General features: G+C 53.3%; 7 protein-coding genes across 7 annotated transcripts; 4 read left to right on the forward strand and 3 right to left on the reverse strand.

Moving 5' to 3' along the window:
• Positions 1–334: 334 nt before the first annotated feature.
• On the reverse strand, positions 335–2,378 carry K489DRAFT_296530 (FMN-linked oxidoreductase; the record flags this gene model as incomplete). Its single annotated transcript, XM_033600320.1, has 2 exons — positions 335–422; positions 496–2,378. Coding segments are annotated over 2 exons (1,971 nt in total), but the record flags the coding sequence as incomplete, so codon positions are not given.
• An 871-nt stretch (positions 2,379–3,249) lies between these two features.
• Positions 3,250–4,141, forward strand: K489DRAFT_391087 (B-cell receptor-associated 31-like protein; the record flags this gene model as incomplete). The annotated part of the gene is made up of 4 exons (XM_033606658.1): positions 3,250–3,270; positions 3,408–3,542; positions 3,600–3,703; positions 3,769–4,141. 4 exons carry the CDS (start codon positions 3,250–3,252, stop codon positions 4,139–4,141), a joined length of 633 nt encoding a protein of 210 aa, XP_033455728.1.
• A 3,418-nt stretch (positions 4,142–7,559) lies between these two features.
• Positions 7,560–9,311, forward strand: K489DRAFT_327126 (uncharacterized protein; the record flags this gene model as incomplete). The annotated part of the gene is made up of 2 exons (XM_033601961.1): positions 7,560–8,673; positions 8,884–9,311. 2 exons carry the CDS (start codon positions 7,560–7,562, stop codon positions 9,309–9,311), a joined length of 1,542 nt encoding a protein of 513 aa, XP_033455729.1.
• Positions 9,312–10,602: 1,291 nt separating this feature from the next.
• K489DRAFT_300810 (uncharacterized protein) lies at positions 10,603–11,421 on the reverse strand (the record flags this gene model as incomplete). The annotated part of the gene is made up of 2 exons (XM_033600414.1): positions 10,603–10,785; positions 10,954–11,421. Coding segments are annotated over 2 exons (651 nt in total), but the record flags the coding sequence as incomplete, so codon positions are not given.
• Positions 11,422–13,582: 2,161 nt separating this feature from the next.
• K489DRAFT_327251 (WD40 repeat-like protein) lies at positions 13,583–14,584 on the forward strand (the record flags this gene model as incomplete). Its single annotated transcript, XM_033601972.1, has 1 exon — positions 13,583–14,584. One exon carries the CDS (start codon positions 13,583–13,585, stop codon positions 14,582–14,584), a length of 1,002 nt encoding a protein of 333 aa, XP_033455731.1.
• A 175-nt stretch (positions 14,585–14,759) lies between these two features.
• Positions 14,760–15,894, reverse strand: K489DRAFT_384603 (putative 60S ribosomal protein L20). Its single transcript, XM_033605896.1, has 4 exons — positions 15,855–15,894; positions 15,371–15,797; positions 15,110–15,286; positions 14,760–15,050 (listed from the first exon to the last, which is right to left on the reverse strand). The coding sequence occupies exons 2-4, from the start codon at positions 15,479–15,481 to the stop codon at positions 14,892–14,894; spliced, it is 447 nt and encodes a 148-aa protein (XP_033455732.1). The 5' UTR covers positions 15,482–15,797; positions 15,855–15,894; the 3' UTR covers positions 14,760–14,891.
• Positions 15,895–16,149: 255 nt separating this feature from the next.
• K489DRAFT_327071 (uncharacterized protein) lies at positions 16,150–17,684 on the forward strand (the record flags this gene model as incomplete). The annotated part of the gene is made up of 3 exons (XM_033601957.1): positions 16,150–16,751; positions 16,819–17,542; positions 17,601–17,684. The coding sequence occupies 3 exons, from the start codon at positions 16,150–16,152 to the stop codon at positions 17,682–17,684; spliced, it is 1,410 nt and encodes a 469-aa protein (XP_033455733.1).
• Between the last annotated feature and the right edge of the window lie 192 nt (positions 17,685–17,876).

Here is a 17,876-nt window from a genome sequence, read left to right on the forward strand (position 1 = left end):
CATGTGAAAGTCGAAATGAATGATGGCAACCCTAGGGTAGTGGTAGGGTTGACGATGATGGGAGGTGCCGATTTGGAAATTGATGAGATGAGAATATGAGGATGGGCCGAATGGGGTCGTAAGTTTAGGTGAATGATGGAAAGGACTCGGGATAAGTTTAAATTCATGCTATGCTCGGATCAACACTCGTCCTGGCAATGCCACCAGGCTTGGCCATCGTTCGCAAACTTCGTGATCGACTGTGATCATGACTCCTGAGGGTCCGTGGATACATGATCGCCGAAAAACAGACACAGATCGAGCATTCCATCGAATATGTTGAAGCTTGTGTTGCTCATCCTTCAGCCTCAATCTCGTAGCTGTTGGACTTGTGCTTCGGGAGGAAGTTGAAGTCCTTGTGTGCAGGACCGAGGAACATTTCACTGTTTGATCACCTAGTGTTAGTTTCGCGCTCGCTAAACAAAATTTATCATGGTTCTCATCACAAGGACATACCTGATCTTGATCCAATCCTTGTAATTCGGACTGCTTAATAATGTCTCCAAATCACTACGACCACGGAACGCCGGCGGTCGATCGCCGAATTTGGGCGGGAGATATTCCAACAGGCCGAGTGGGACATAGCGACAACTGAAGCTCAGCCATTCCAGCAGGAAACGGCGCGTGGTGCCGACACCGATTTCATCTGAGCCCCAGTACTCCAGACCATTCCGGACAAACTTCTCAATGTAGCCTAAACGCTCGGTGGCGGATTTGTCGAGGTATTGGTTGGTTTCGATTTCTTCGAAGATCCAAGGCTTGACCAGGGCGCCACGGCCGATCATGATGCTGTCGACTTTGGAATTGATGATGCCGGATTGGTAGTCGACGTGGGAGAGAACGTCGCCGTTGCCGCAGAAGTAGGGAAAACCGTCATTGCCGGCGGGTAAATCTCTCGCATCTGGTTCCCGGACTGTGTCGGTAACGTCGGCGCGCTCACTTCTCATGCGCTTCACCAGCGAGGCGCATTCCGCGATGTATTCCCAATCTGCGCTTTTGGTGTACCGCTGCTGGCGGGATCGACCATGTAGTGTGATTGCTGCCACACCCGCAGGACCCCCGTCCTCTTGATCGTCGGTTGACCCCAGGATCAAACGTGAGCATAGCTTTTCCGCTGTAGGTTGTTTGTCCTTGGTGCCCATCCGAATCTTGACGGTAATGGGCACTTCACCAGAGACGGTATTCATTCCGCGAAGGATTTTGGCCAGTTTTCCATGCGTGTCCAACAGTGCTGATCCAGCGCCCTGGCGGAATACCAGATCGATCGGACAGCCGCAGTTGAGGTCGATGGCCCGTAGTCTTGGGCAGAGATTCGTAAGTGCTTCAGTCGTCTTCACCGCCAGCCATGGTTTGTTGGCAGCAATTTGTACACCAAATCGAATATCGTTAGCGTTGTCGTATCCCTCGACGACCGATTCCGACTTATATGCAGGCGGTGCAAGCTCCGATTCATGCGCCTTCATCAACGCCCATTCACCCTTTTCTCCTTGCAACAGCGGAAGACCCATGGCCATCTCTGACCATGTTACTTGAGCACCAAGTGACACACATAGGCGCCGATAGGGGAGATTCCCTTGCGTGGTGAGCGGTGCAAGGACAGGCGTTTCTGGCCCATAGTAGATCCGACGCTTCTCAGATGGCAAAAGCGGTGGCTCCACGTATTCTGCTCGGTTGTCTTGCTTTCCCTTTTTATTCGGATCGTCTCGCGAGTATTGCTTGTCGAGCCATTGCAGATATTTATCTGACTTGGGGAGAGGATGCTTCTTCTTGCGCAAGGTGATTTTGTCGCCGTTGCTGACGATATTGAAAATTCCCGGTCCGTCGGCTTCCTCATCCTTAGAAGCATCCTCGACGGATTGATCAGCACCCTCGTTCTTCTTGAGTTGAACCAGTTCTTTGCTGCCATCCTCACGTTCGACTTCTTTGGAATGACTTTTACTGAAACGGCATCTCCAACCTGCGTTGCACTTCCCACGAGCCTCCCAGATGGGGCATGAATCGTGGAAGGTGGTCAGGTCTTCGCGCTTGCCGTCCTGCAGGTACTTCCTGATATCGTGAATGTGCTTGCACTTGTCGCCAAAACGACACGTGATCGGATCAAATTCATTAGCCAGTGCACGAGTTCGACACAATTCAATGGCATCGCGAGAAGTGCCAAATTGTCGGTGAGTGTTTTGACCACCTTTGGTCTTGGCACCACCTCGACCAGCAGTGAGTTCGGGTTTGGATTTGCCAGAAGCTTCAGCAGCATCGTCGTCAATTGCTTCAGCCGATACTCCCTTCTGGCTCAGCTCAATGAGATATTCCTTTTTGATCGGCGCGACGCCACGTTGTCGTCCCGATTGCGTATCGTCCCGGGCATCTGTTGAACCATTGTTCAGTTTGATTCTCTTGTTCGGACCTTGATCATCGTGATCGTCGGACGACACCGCCGCATCGCCGTGCCGCTCAATCTTTTCTGCCTTGGTCATGGCAGAATCGCCTGGGAGTATGACCGCTTGAGGATGCACTTCGGCATCTTTGCTGGTCGACTGAATATCGACGTTGTCTGCCGACGTTTGCAAATCCTGCTGTGGGAGACCCATATTGAGTGAACGTCCGTCCAGTGTCTCTTGTCTCTTGTCACTCGGCGATTCTAGATTCATTCAACGGCTTGATATAAGTCCAATGTACACTGACACACCCATTGGCCGTTTTTGTCAATTGAATCCCGCAAAAATTGTAGCGCAAATGTTCACGATCGGGATTGCTGTATTCAGCCTAGACTGATTCCCAAGGGCAGAAATGTACTGTAGACCCTGACCGCACTCGCTGCGTATTTCACAGTCTTCCTCCACCTCATTACGGGTGTGTGGCTTCTTCGCACTGGCCCCGGCCTCTTCTGAAGAAGCCCGCGCGCGTCCAGAATTGCGGTGCGATGATGTACTGATGAGGTGGCCGCAACCCGCAATGACGTCGGTCGCAGTCAACGCCCGTACACTTTCGAAACTTGGACACTTCGCGCGCGCGTCGAGGCAGCAGTCATATTAACTTTGTCGAGCTCTGCCAAAGCTACTTCTCTTCCTTTGAAAACAATTCACATTGCTTCTTTGCACTTGTATCAGGAATCGACCGAGTCATTGCAATTTGCGCAAAGGCTCATCTCAACACATCTCGGACAGCTACGACCTGATTTATTCCGTCCTAAAAACTACCAAACACACCGCCACCATGACGCTCTACTACAGTCTTGTGAGTATCTTCGCGCAGCACAGTAGATTCCTAGCATCCAGAACTAGATGAAGACGGATGAAGACGGACGCAATGGCGATTGAACAGGGTTTCTGGTCAGACAACACAGACTTGTCCAAAAAGCTGACTATTCCAAGGTTTTCGCACTTCTGGTGTTCGAAATGGCGCTCTTTGCGACCTTGATCATCCCGCTGCCCTTCAAGCTGAAGCGTGGTCTCTTCACCTTCATTTCGGAGAACCCGATCGTGGCCAAGATCCAATATGGCATGAAGGTAAGCTTTGATCGCAACTGAGGGTTTCATCTTCCTTATTAATCGAGATTTCCACAGATTACCTTCATCTTTATCCTCATCCTCTTCGTTGACAGCGTCAACCGCGTCTACCGAGTCCAGGTTGAGTTGGCCAATGCCAAGCACTCCGGTGCCGCCGCTGGGTGAGTTCATACACAGCTTCACAAGCCGCGTGTCACATTCCGACCATTGGCTAACAAATATGCAGTGTTGTTGCTGGCAGCGACCGTATGGAGGTCCAGGCCCGCAAGTTCTACTCGCAGCGCAACATGTACCTGTGTGGTTTCACCCTCTTCCTCTCACTCATCCTCAACCGCACCTATGTCATGATCCTCGACACTCTCCGGTTGGAGACCGAGGTCAAGAAGCTCAGGGGTGAGAACCCGGGCAGCGACAAGACCAGCTCCAAGCTCGGCGAGGCCGGTGGTATTGGTGAGATCGCTCGCCTGAAGAAGGACCTTGCTCAGCGCGACCGCGACCTCGAGACTTTGAAGAAGCAGAGCCAAGGTCTCACCAACGAGTACAACAAGCTCGGTGACCAACACACCGTCAACGACGGCAGCGTCAAGAAGGACAGGTAAATTAGGAAACCGAGTGAATGATAAAGAGCAGATTCTGGAGATGTTACCACATATCGCTATCATGGCGAAAGAGAAGCGCGCCCAGGAGATGCGAGGAAGTTGGCAAGAGATGCTGTTGTTGAGCCTATGGAAACCGCGAAAAGCACCACGAGCCCTGGTACGGACACAGATATGGACAATGTGTTCATGATGATATCCTTTACTTGTAATTCAAAATCCCGATTGAAATTCAACGGAAACTCTGCTCGCATAATATATCAGCCGTACTGGTGCTATGATCCGTCTCGCAGTGCATGAAGTACCGTCGTAGCTGCGCATATTATCGAGGCACAGCCACATGCCTGTACATAAATCGCCTCTACTAATAATGCTGGGAGCACAGCCTTATCAAGCTGGGCGCCGCGCCTTGCAGACCTCGCGAAGCTCAATTGCAGACATGAACGAGGCAATGGGTGCACTACGGCGTCTGCATTGCCCTCAAAAGATAACTGATGCAATCGAAATCTTAAATCCAGGGACGTTGAGATCCGGGTCCCGATCTGCAAGATTGTATTGCTTGCTGTGTGTCGAGCGCCGATTCCGCGATGGGCTTGGAGAGACAAGCTGTGTCAAGGGAGCACAGCGTGCACAGTAGACAGCACTACTTGCACCATACGGCAAGACATTGTGAGACTTTGCTCTCAGACATGTGTCCAGCCGGAGCAGTTCTCATCAGAGAAATTGTCTCCCATGTTGGGGGGCTTTTGTGTGCTCTCAGTACCTTCAACCTCCAGCTTGTAGCTGCTTAAAGGCCGAATCATTGGGAGGTGCTACACAGTCCAGCGCAGTACGGTACTTGCGGGATGCTACTTGATCGTCTGGCGTGCATCTCGCATCTCACCCGTCCAAAGAGTGACGAGGTGTCATCGCGCACGCATTAGGAACGACGACAGCAATTACGGCGGCACAACCCACAGAACCTCACGGGAGCGGAGTGCCCAATTCACCCGTCGTGGTGCATTAGTCCACCAGGGTGAGATTTTCGAACAGGCCATTTCATCCCACGTCCGCAGCAGCCCACCCACGTGGTTGCTTCAATCGCCCGGCCAAGGCAAGCACGGCAGGGAAAGCCCGGGACGGGGAAGAGGCAGGCAGCGCGGAGGCGCGGGCGACCGTTGAAAGCCGGGAAACGGTTCGCACCTGTAGTCGACGAACGACAGGAGGGACCGACTTGACTTGACTGAAGCAGGGAACGCGTCGGCTCAGGACTCAGGAGTCTGAACATCTGCGGGCAAAAAGGACAGCAGGTCTACCTCCATACCTAGCCCTGGAGGTATTTGAGGTGGTTGTTCCTCTACACAGTCCGACGACAATTTACCATGATGATTCAATTGCATGGGTTGTTTCCCAGGTCTCCACCCACGCTGCGATGATGACGGGAGAAGGAATGTCATTCCTCTCCTTGAGCCAAGACGAGGCGCGTTCCCGCCCAGTTTTTCTGGATTGAGTGAGGAGCAGTCGTAACAAGCAAGGCCGTTGCGTGTTTTTTCCTCTTCCCTGCGGCGGAGCCAAACTGAATATTGATGATCCTTGCTCATCGTATGAGAGAATACGATCGTTGCTGACGCGTACCGAACTATATTGCAGTACTGTACTGTGCAATCCGATCTTTCGGGCTCTGCAGGATGGAAGCCGGGCCATGGGCTGAGGCTGGCGCGAAACCTTGTGCTGAGGGAAAGAGAGAGAGAGAGCCAAGGGATAGGGGGCCCCGTCCTCCACCAACAAAGGAGCAGATGCGACTATTTGTTTCCTGGATGCGATGCGAGTTTTTACCTTTCTCAACCGACCATTCGGATGGGACGCAGCAGCAGCTCCGTGAGAAATGTTTGTGCATGGGGACGGGCTGGCACTGGGAGGAGAATGGGTTTATAATTATCATCATGTAGCTGTCGCTGCGCCGCGTCTCACCATCGGTCTTCGTTTCGAAACTTCTCTCCAATTGCACTGCCAATCCTCACACACAACGCGCGCCGCAAAAGTCTATCTGGGGAGGGTGTGTTTCGATATACAGTGTTCAACTGTTATCATTATTATCATAACTTCGAGTGCTGTGCTGTGCTGTACACCACCGGATTTCCAATCGCATCGCCCGTCGCCGCCGCCCGCGTAACGTCTCGCCGATCTCCAGGCCGAGTCATCAATTCGCCCGTTCCTTGGAATTGGAAGTGAGATTATTCCTTGCAGTCACAATAAATATACTACGGACGACGCGAATCCTCCTTGCTCCTGAATCCTTGGCAGACGTCGCCTGGAAGGAGGAAACGAACCGAAAACCGGGCGAGACAGCAGCTGCGCCGAGAGAGAGAGAGAGAGAGAGCCATCATCACCGATCATCATTTCTGCTGGAAGTGACTGCTAACATCCATCCATCGAACCACCATCCATTTCGGCCAGAACAGCGCTGGAGGAGAAGAGAAGAGAATAGAACGCGACTGGACTGACTGCCCAGACAGCCTGGAGGAGGAGGAGGAGCAGTCTAATAAAATCGCCGACTACTGCACGCGCTACTGTACAAGCAGCAGCGTTTTCTGCCAGACTTTGCATGCGTGCTGAGCCGCCCAGACGTCATCTTCTCTTGCCCCAAGGCTGGAATTTTCCCTCCGTCTGCCAGCCTGGCATCATCAACATCCACCATTTCCCTATTGTTTTTCATTACTGGATTCTTTATTTTTACTGCGCAGTTCAACACACCCACCCACTCACCCACCTACCCACCCGCGCTTTATGCATGAACGCATGGCTTTTTAGTCTCCTCTCCCTGCTCGACTTTCCATACAGAGACTGAGCGAAAGAAAACAGGTCGCGTGCCCTTTGCATATTGTTATCCTTTTCTTGTGCCTGTCGTCGCCTCTCCTATACATACATCTACCTCACTTCCGCCTCACCCTCCTCTTCCTTCAACAACACATATTATTGTTGGTCTACTATCCCTAGTACTTCTCTGTCCTCTGATCAGTTTCACACTTCACGTTCACGATCACGTTCCACGCCATTTTACATACCTTCTCTTTGTGCAACATCGGGCTCGGGAATTTGCTTTGTTCTACGTTTCGCGCGCTCACGTACAGAGTACATCTTTTGCAATCCTCCTGCGACCCTTTTCCGTCTTCTTCTTTCGCATCACCATTGAGCTTCCTGTTTCGCATTACTCAAGGCCCAAGCGTTGACACTGGTCGATACCCTGTCGAATTCTGAGACCTTGACCCACCTCCCTCGTCACCCATCGATCTGATCCTTGTCGTCCGCTTGAATCCACGTCCTCTTCTGTTCGCTCCTCAACGGCCAAACGCCAACCGAGTTCACCTCACATCGACTCGTTACGACCTGCCGGCCCTGACTACAGCACTTCACCCAAGCCAATCTCGTTCGCGTGTTCAGAATGGCGTCCTGGATGTCGGGTTGGAACCCGATCGTCAACTTCCCTCAATACCACGGTCCATACGATGTCGGCACTGTAGATGTCGAGATACCAGCAGCCGATCTGCCTTCACCCGCAGAAGCACCAGAGGATGCTCAACCTACCATCGCCTTCCGAATCTTCTACCCTTGCGTCAAGCCCTCCTCTAGCAAACAGGATCGTCCCGTACGATGGATCCCTCAGCCACAGCGAGCGACCATCAGCGCCTTCGCCAAGTTCGTTGGTGTCAAGTCGCCGCGGATAGCTTCCGCAATCTCTCTCATGCCACAACAACTCTACTGGATCACACTTCCAGCACATCGCAACGCCAAACTCCTTGACCCACCTACGAGCAATGGCCGCTGGCCTGTCACATTCTTCAGCCACGGTCTTGCAGGAAGTCGGAATGCATACAGCTACGTCTGTGGAGATCTCGCGAGTCACGGCATGATTGTCATCGCCCTCGACCACCGTGACGGAAGCAGCCCCATTCAGTACGTCCGCGCCACGACCACCACCGAAGCGCATGTGGTCGACCCTGTAAAGATTAGTCATGAACCGAGTCAGGAGGTGTACGAGGGAAGAGACAAGCAACTGCGGATTCGCCTCTGGGAGATCAGCATGGCATATGAGGCGTTGATGAAGATTGATGCTGGATTGGAGGTGGAGAACCTGGACATCAACGCGAGCTCGCGCCGACGGGAGCGGGTAGAGGTACTTTGGCAATTTGACGGAATGCTGGATATCCACCGTGCTGGCAAGGTCACTTGGGCGGGTCACTCTTTCGGAGCCGCGACCACGGTCCAGCTCCTGAAGAGTATCTACTACTGCCAGGACCGACCTGCCAACTTTGGAAAACCTCTCATCACCCCCAAGGCCGACGCTGCGATTATTCACCAGATCGTTCCGGAATCACCAACCCTCCTCCTCGACATGTGGTGCTTGCCGCTGCGATCACCCGACCAGGCTTTCCTCTGGGACAAGCCGCTGCCATCGCATGCTGCTGGAGGACCAGGGGGTGACAATGTCCTATCGGTACTTTCGGAAGCATTTTGTAATTGGGAGGACAACCTCAACATCAACAAGCACATCGCCAGTGCACCTTCGCGATCTCGCAGACCGTCCAACGCGCCACGCCTCACGCGCGACCGTGGCAAGCTCCTCCCCGACTGGGCACGACTCCGCGAAGTATCTCCCTCCAAGGACTCCGGTTATGCCTCCGAAGCATCTCGGTCACCACTCCCGTCTCTACGGCGCCAAGCTAGTAGGGGCTCCGTACTGACGACCCCCTCCCTCCGGAGCGCAGTCTCCTCGAAGAACTATTCGGAGAAGACCGCGGACCGGACCAAGGGTCCGCACATGTTCTTCATCCAACGCAGCCAACACTTCAACCAATCCGACTTCGGCATCCTCTTCCCCTGGATCGCCAAGCGCGTCACCAAGGCCGAAGAACCCGAGCGCATCCTCGAGCTGAACGTCCGCGCCATGGTCCAGGTCATCCGCGAATCCGGCATCGAAATCCCGGGCGACGACGACAAGGAAATCCTCGACAAGGAGGGCAGTGTCCGGAGATGGATCAACGTGCCCAACGAGGAGGAATCCGCCGCGGATACCATCGGCGCCTTGCACCGTATCAACCGAAAGCTCTCCATCACGTCCACTCGATCCATCGCCCCTCCGCGCGACGGTATGACCATGGGTCAAAAGATGGAGGCCCAGTTGGACATGGTCTAGTCTTCTTCCATTTTATTTCCGCTATCTCAAGTTATGGCTCTCTTTTTTTTTCCATCGAAGGAAAAGAACGGAGGGATTTTCCCTTCACTCACACTGGGGGCTTTTTCTTTTCTCCCCTACATACCTGTTTTGTTGTTTCTCTGGTTTCTGTCTAAACCTTGTCCCAAGCATCTAGCGAGCGTGTGGCGAGATGGGGGTGGCATCCCCCTCCTTTCCTTTCCTTTCCTTTCATCTTCGTTTGCTTGGGTCGGTCAATTCTCACTATGCATACAACATCCCCCTTGACGGCGCGCGGTCGGGGATAAAATCCTGGAGAGCGAGAATTCTTTTTTTGTGCTGGGAAAAATCGGGATGGGATACGGCAATATCGGAGCAGAAAAAGGAGGGAATCATTCTTATTGTTTGTAGAAAGATACCCAAATGGCGTTTTGTTTTCATCGTCATTTCTGAACTTGACTTCTCTCTCTCTCTCTCTCTCTCTGTGTGTGTGTGTGTGTGTGTAAGTCACGTACTACCTGCCACCATCATCGCCATTCATTTAGAAAAATCACCACTTTTTCCCACGTCTGGGAGCGACCTATGATAGCGGGCGGTCACAATTCGAGGTCCGCCTTTTTGCCCTTCCCTCCAAGAAAGTTTGGGGAGAGTGCCGGATTTCATCAACGGGAAGTCACATTCATGGGCTTGGGTAGGTGAGATTTCGTTTTTGTCCCTGTTGGACATCGAGGATAATATTGATGATGATGATGATGATGATGATGGTGATGGTTGAAGTGAACAGAAATACAATTCATCCCCCCCCCCTTTCCCGATGTGGTGCATGCATCATCCGTGCCGTTTTGGAGGGCCATCGGGGGGTTTCTTGATCCCCTTCCGCTCCTCCTCCTCCTCCTCCATCAATGCTACTTTCTCTCCACGCTCCCCTCATCCAATCGTCGCCACTCCGCTAGCACGGTCTGGGGCCCCACGGGGAGAATGCAGTCGATGCCAATCCGGAAGTACCTGTGAGAGAAAGGCCGACTTGCTTTTTCCTGTGCGAAAGGGGAACGGATAGACGTTCGTCCTCGTAAAAGGCACAACTTGGCGTGATGGGAAGGGGGGCCCGTATAATTTACTTGCAGATGGGAAAGCAGGCTCCGCGAAATTGGTCCACGTCGGGAGAGCTCGGGCAGGCACCCGCTCTCTATCACGCGCTGGCCTCCGCAATGGATGCTACGGAGTTTGGCGTAAACGACGACGAAGATGATGATCTCGGCCGTGATCCCAGGAGATGGAGAATCTCCGCGATACGCTGTTCCGGCTGTTCTTTGAGATATTGCTCGATCTCCGGCGGGAGGTTGTGGCCTTGTCGCTGTTCCCACGCCGCGATGATTCGCTGGTTTATCCTCCGCCGCACCGACGCATTGCGGCGTTCTCGCACCTCCGCCATATGTCGTAGTCGGGCGGCGTTTTCTGTGGCAGATTCGCGTTCTGTCTCGGAGGAGTCTGCTGCGGCATCGAGATCGTCCTCGTCTTCGTCCTCCTCTGCTTCTTCTTCTCCTTCTTCCTCGTCTTCTTCCTCTCCTTCCTCCCCATCGCTGACGTCTTCCTCACTGGTATCTCCTGTTTCGGCGCGCGGACCCGTCTCGTTGCGATCTTCGACGGTGACGGAAATCTCCGTCTTGCGAATGATACTACACCGCCGGTTTTGGCGATCCCGTGGGTTGAATTCCCTAGGATCCCGATACGCACCGATCTCGTCTCCGGTCGTGTCCAACACCTTGATCCCCTCATCCTTCTCATAGCGTTCCCGCGCCGACTTGGTACCTTCCCAATTGCAGAATTCTTGGATCTCGCTGTCCGTGATCCTCAACTCGTCAAAGGCGTCGAAGAGTCTCCGGTGGTGCGGGAAGCGTCCTAAACGCATACGATGTGCTCGGTGGCAGTAGTTGAGACCCGGATATCGAGCCTCGGCGCTGTTGAGGTCGCCATAGTAGAGGTTGACTTCGATGCGGACCTCTGGGACGAGATTCCGTGCGAGGTGGGTGGAGAAGTTCTGTGGGTCGCCTTGCTTGGGCTCGGGGAAGATGTGATTGTACAGGAGCGTCGCGATGGGGGCTTGACGGCGCATTGTGATTATCCGAGACGATTGTGTTGTAATTGGGACGGTGCGGCTTCTGCTGTTATCGCTTCTTGATTTGTTGAGGCGTGGTATATACAATGGGGTGAATTTGGAGAGGCGAACGTGGAAGTTACAATGGCATCAAAACCGCCAGGCAAGTGTTGTGAGGGAGGGAGGTTAAAATCGCTATACTCGGCGCAAATGGTAGACAAAGAAATCGCGAGTGGAAACGGGACAGTGGCAGGCAAGCAAAGGACAACGAATGCAGCAGGTGGGAATGGTGGTGGTAAAGGTTCAAATGGGACAGACGATCCATTAGCGGTGCTGCATTATGCGGGCGGTGACAGAGCCGCCGACCAGGCAAAAAAGTCAACGATCTTCCCCAGCTTGAGGGCGAACCGCGGCGGTGGAATCCTCCGTGGCCGCATTGTACATGGTCCAGAGTTTCTGCCCAACCCAGAAGGGCAGGCGCACCATTTCTCCTCCACCATTGGGAATTGTCTACATGATCCTCATGGACACAGGTACAGTTCAGCAGCTCCAAAGACGATGGCTCATGAAGTACTGAAACCTTGGGAATGAATGCAAGAGAAATGGCCGTGAGGGTGTGCCGACGGATGCAGTGGACAGTTTCGTTTCACCTCCAGCGCACACATCAGGAAGAAGCAGCAGCAGCAACGTCAGGCAGGATCGGACCGCGCGCGGCAGGCAAGACATGATGGGAGCCATGGATGCTACGTATGTGCAGGCAAGAGGAATGTGGACTACCCACCTCATCAATCCTTATCGCTCATCTCTCTCGCCGATTGAAGATGATGATGGCGAAACATTCCATTCGAGTACTGCGGTCCATACAGTACAGTATCACTGAGCCTATGCAACATGGGGCGCAGACAGCCTAAACGCGGGACGACGAGAGGTTGCATGGGAACGCGCGTGATACACCGCTCTTTGTTGCAAATTTCTCAAGTCCTCCTGTATTGCACCAGCTTCACCATCGCACTTGTGGCCACTCCTCCTACTATCTCCTACTTAATCCAATGGGAACCATGTCGTCTCGAGTCGGTGGGCGAGTTCGTCGTAGGCATATAAACGGCGTCACGAGAGCGGCTTCCATCGTCGAAAACGACTGTTCAACATCCATGACAGGCGATCTGCTTGGCAGGATATTTGGGCACAAATAACCCGACGATGGGACATGAAGTTGGCCTGATGCAGGTTCGTACAGTAGTAGCAACAGTGGCGTTTGTGTGTGTGAGTGTGTGTGCTCAACTCTGCATCTGCATGGCCGGGGGAGGACTTGCGGGCTACCCTAAAGGCGTCAAATCAAAGCAATGCGCCTCGTAATCGCTGCGGCCTGCAGGTGGCCTCTCGACGGCCTGGTCCAATGCTCGACAGAGCTGAAATTTGCCCAGGTGTTCATCATATCAAGGTTGTCTTGGAGAGTTTGGCACGTCCAGATGCGGATATACTGCTGTACTCTTGGGCACTTGTGATGAGTCTGCAATGATCGTGGACTCAGCAATTGCCGTATGCCCAGGTGTATACACACGTCCTGCGCATCTACTCTCGGTCTTCCTACGGATCGGTCCCCTTCGGAGCACATCGCCGCTTCTAGCACGAACCGTGGACGTTGGCCTCCCATTGTTCACCAGCACGACCAGGTCCAGTACGCGCGGCCTTGTGATCTTCCCGTATACTACTACTATCATCCCTATATCCCTTTCGACTCGGGCAACGTCGAAATTAATCCTTATGCTCGCCAGGGACATTGGCTCAAATCCTCACGCATCGGTCATGCAGTTTTGTTGGCGGTTGGTCACAATTCGTCGTCAGACGAGTGGAATTTCCCCACAAATGCCAATGACTTCACCACAGTACAACGCAAAGAATTTCGATACTTTTTCGTCAGCGTAGCTTGACGAGCCATGTCTGGCGACATATCGTCAACTATCCGCCTGCCAATTCATCTTGCAATGCCATGCAGAACCACACATGAACAACAGAGAAGATGAAACCACAAGACTCACCCTCCAACATCGAAGAGTGGAGAAAGCACAACCCTAAAGAATCACGGAGTAAACGCCGATCCTCCCAGAAAAAAAAGTTGTCGTCCACACAGCGGCAATCCATCATCGTCCCCGCTGCTGTTGATAGCACCCGGGACACCATGGCCAAATGTATCGCATCCAACAGCTTGGGGGCCGCGCCTGACACATACCTATACGCTCTTGCCCACTGCACAGCCGGGAACGTCAAAACCCTCGCGACCATCGGCTCCGACGACACCCTCCGCCTCTTCGACCCCAACTTGAAGTTGTCCCAAGCTACGTCATCATGTCACGCCGGCGTGACCTGCCTGACCTCCAGCGACGACAACAGCAGCAACGTCCAATTCCTCACCGGAGGCCGCGACGGTCTCGTGCGGTGCTGGGACCCACGCTCGCGGGGACACATCGCACAAGCCTCCGACCCGCGGGGCAATGGCATCGCATCGCTAGCCAGTCGCGACCGCTTCATCGCCGTCGGCACAGAGAGTCTCAAGGAAGGCCTCGGCGACGTGAGCGTCCTGCTCTACGACACGCGGAACTTCACCGCGCCCATCCGCCAGTATGAAGAATCCCACACGGACACCATCACGCAGCTGGTGTTCCATCCGACACAACCAAACTTGCTCCTGTCCGGCAGTACGGACGGCCTGGCCTCGATCTTCGACGTCGAACAAACCGACGAGGAGGACGCCCTCCAACAGGTCCTCAACCCGCGATCGGCGGTGCACTGTGCGGGATTCATCGCCGAGGATCAAGTCTACGTGATATCTACCGACGAGCAGTATTCCATCCATACCCTGGCCAAGACGTTGTCCGAAGACGAAGAGGTCCCGCCGCCGATTCAATTTGGTGATATGCGCGAACGCCTGCAGTGTACTTATGTGATTGATGTGGTGCTACAGAGCAGTGGCGGCCCACCCTTGATTGCGCATGGGAACGCGGAAAGTGGGAAGCTTTCGTTGACGTCCCTGGGAAGTCCGGGCTCGTGGGCTTTGGGTCAGAGCATCGACCTTCCGGATGCGCATGGCTCGGAGATTGTTCGTGGAGTGCTCCTGGATGCTGGCCTCACGTACACGTGTGGTGAGGACGGCACAGTGAAGGTTTGGAACGTGGGTCAATGATATCCGAGCAGACAGCCTGGTGGATGCAGGAGCTAGCTCGATGAGCGTAGACGCGCCTCACCAGCGATGAAACACCATCGAAACTCACCCATTCACCCATTGTAACCCGGTCCACTATCGCTGTTCAGAGGGATCACAACGGGTTCACAATCACGTCGCACGAAAAATTTCCAGACAGGATTCGAAAGCGTTGCAAACAGCAACGAGCGTGCAATTCATGAGCTGCTTAATGCCACTATTGTAACGCCATGTTCCCTCCCAAAACCCGCAAATGCCCATCCTAGCCCAGCTAATGACATCGTCACATCTAGTAGAAAGTGTTGGGGCGCGAGGCGGCGAAAACGTTCTTGTTGCGCTTGGGTGCCTGGCGATGGGGCAGAGGGAACTTGAGATCCTTGGTGATGAGCTGCTTGATGTAAGGTCTCCGGATGTCCTCGGTCTTCTCAACCTCGACGACCTTGAGGATCTATCTCGATGGGTTAGTATATGCGATCTTTGCTCCAGTCCGCAACGGTTGATACTCACGTGGATCGACCTAAAGCGAGCGCGGTGGCGGGAAGCCATGTCCTGGTAGAGGGCGACGACGGCATCGCATCGGGACATCTCGCGGTACTCCTTGTACATGTTGTGGGTGCCTGAGCGAGAGTCGTATCGGATCCAGACACCGAAGTTCTTGACCTTGAGGGGGTGCTTCTCGTTGATCTGTCGTCCGTGTCAATTATGCGCTTTGTATGTCTTCTTCATGGAGAAACCAATCTCCATGCAAGTTGCACCCTGAAGCCGTACCTTGTTGAGGCTGACGATCTCACCGTTGGCCTTCTTGATCTTTCGCAGCTTGGCAAGGAAGTACCAGAAACGGCTCTTCGCGATCACATCGTTGGGAGCAAAGATGCGCATGCGGTAGAGCTTTGGCGACGGGTTGGCATCGGACGGCAGATGACGGCCGATGACCTGGTATTCCTGCAGGCGACCTGTTTTACAACAGAATCAGCGCTGTCTTATGGAAGAATTGATAACCCAATGTGTATGTCCACTGAAGCGCCATAATCCCTCGAAACCAACTCTTTGGGGCTATTGCATTGAGCAAGAAGAACACATCATCGCCCGTAAGTCGTTACAAGCTCTTTCTTCCAGAACAAGTCGGAGAATCTCATGGCGCTTCGGTGGACACGCATTGGGTTGCGACATTGTCGCTGAGAAACTGCTTACCCATCTTGAAGAAGGTCAGTAAAGTTCTTAAAGTGTGTTGTGTAATTCGCGGGCTACTCACTGTGACTGAAATTTACCAACAGCAATTGATGATGTTGAATTTGGTCGTGTGTGCACCAGTCGTAAAAGATGTTGTCGGATTTCGTGCTGGAGTGTGTGCGGCACGACGGCAAGGTCCGCAGCGCCAAGTCTCATTGTTATCCTCAGGCATCAACACATGCTCGAGGGCAGAACCCATGTCTACGATACCCTAACCAACCTCACATGCACAAATATTGAAATGCATCCGAGAGAGGCTACCTAAATCGCATTGACGGTCATCTGTAGCCTGCGGAGCACGGAAAAAGCCTTTCGAAATGGCTGATGCGAATTCTCTGTTTAACGATTTTGCCCGGGCAAACGATGAACAGAATGGGCCACTGCTAGCTACAACCATCGACCCAGCGCCACCAGCACATGATCCAGCTCGTCTCTACAATTTTCGAAAATCAATCAGTCAGTACAGTGTGCGTGCAGATCTTCAATACCGCCTGCAGTACAGTCCTTCCCTCCAATTGGAAAAGAAAGAAGCTGCTGCCTGGCTTGAAGTGCTGGTGGCGTACTACAAATTTGTAGTCACGCTTCTAAGCACTCAGGAAACTCAAAACGTTGGCCGGCCCAGCGATGCGGACTGGAGTAAAGTGTATGAAGCATGGAAAGACGTCGTGAACGCCCTCTACCGAGGCTACCAGGGCAATGTCTTCGCTGCATGGACGATCCCATGTTTGTATGCGGCAGGACGCTATCTTCGCATCTTTGCAATCAAGGCCGATCAAGAGATCGCCGTGCAACGAGAGTCTGGTCTTACTTATGGCGGGATCCAAGAGGACGATGCGTTTGATCCGAGTAGCAAGCACGATAAGCTCGAGGACGCTGCTCGCCAGATCAACCGCATTTTCGGATTATGCATCGGTGACCGGTAAGTTTTAAAAACTGGTGAGTCGTGCGGTAGCGGGCAAATTCCAAAAAACTCATGGTAAGTTTAGTAATCCCATTGAAGATTCTCGAAAATGGGCTCTCTACTACGTCGCTACCTTGCTCTTCAAAACCCATTTCAAGCTCAACCACATTTCGCTTTCTAAAAACATCTTGCGTTCCTTACGAGCCTCCAACGAGGACATGCCCCCTTTGACGGCCTTCCCAGCAAGCCATCAAGTCACATTCCTGTATTATTGCGGCGTGATCCACTTTCTCGAGGAGGACTATGCGACTGCAGAAGAACACCTTCTGGCAGCTTACAACAAGTGCCACGTTGGCGCCACCAAAAACCTTCAGCTGATTCTGACATACCTGATACCGACCAAATTACTCACGTCCCACATGCTCCCCTCCTCAGCGCTGCTCGCACAATACCCTCAACTAGCCCGCTTATTCCAGCCCGTCTGCGATGCCATCCGTACTGCAGACCTGAAAGCGTTCAATGCGGCGCTCGAGAAGGGTGAGGATGAATTCGTCAAACGTCGAATCTATCTGACACTAGAGCGGGGACGCGACATCATCCTCCGGAACATCCTTCGGAAAGTGTTCATCTCCGCAGGATTCGAAGCTCCCAAGGACGGCGATACATCGGCTCCTCCTTCGAGAAGAACTAGAATTCCCGTGGACGAATTCGCGGCAGCTTTGCATCTCGCTGGGGCAGAAGTGGACAATGGAGAGGGTACCGTTGACCGCGATGAGGTGGAATGTCTGATCGCAAATGCAATCTACAAGGTACGTCTCCCCTGATGGCAGTCTACATGCGATCTACGAAGAGACTGACATGACACAGAATCTGATGAAAGGTTACATTGCTCGGGAGAGAGGAATCGTTGTGCTCAGCAAAGCCGGTGCCTTCCCGGGTACAGGCGTGTGAGAGTTTCCATCCTTCCAGAACACAACGTATGTGGCTATCTCTTTCCGGACCATATAGCCGATGTTGTGCATGTGTCTCCGCAAGGCAAGCATAGATCCTCCACTGTTGGCAAGGGTGTGTTGACCGATGTAGTCACCATTATGACTCATACCCATTCGCCTCGCCAAAGACTTGATCGCCCTAGAAGGACAT

Source organism: Dissoconium aciculare, assembly GCF_010015565.1.
Source record: "Dissoconium aciculare CBS 342.82 unplaced genomic scaffold K489scaffold_16, whole genome shotgun sequence".
Taxonomy (NCBI): Eukaryota; Fungi; Ascomycota; class Dothideomycetes; order Mycosphaerellales; family Dissoconiaceae; genus Dissoconium; species Dissoconium aciculare.

Coding starts and splice junctions, on each gene's coding strand:
- K489DRAFT_384603 (XM_033605896.1), bottom strand. CDS start 15,481: ATGCGCATCTTTGCTCCCAACGATGTGATCGCGAAGAGCCGTTTCTGG. Junction 15,287..15,370: donor AGATCGTCAGCCTCAACAAG/GTACGGCTTCAG, acceptor CACGGACGACAG/ATCAACGAGAAGCACCCCCT. Junction 15,051..15,109: donor CTCGCTTTAGGTCGATCCAC/GTGAGTATCAAC, acceptor CCATCGAGATAG/ATCCTCAAGGTCGTCGAGGT.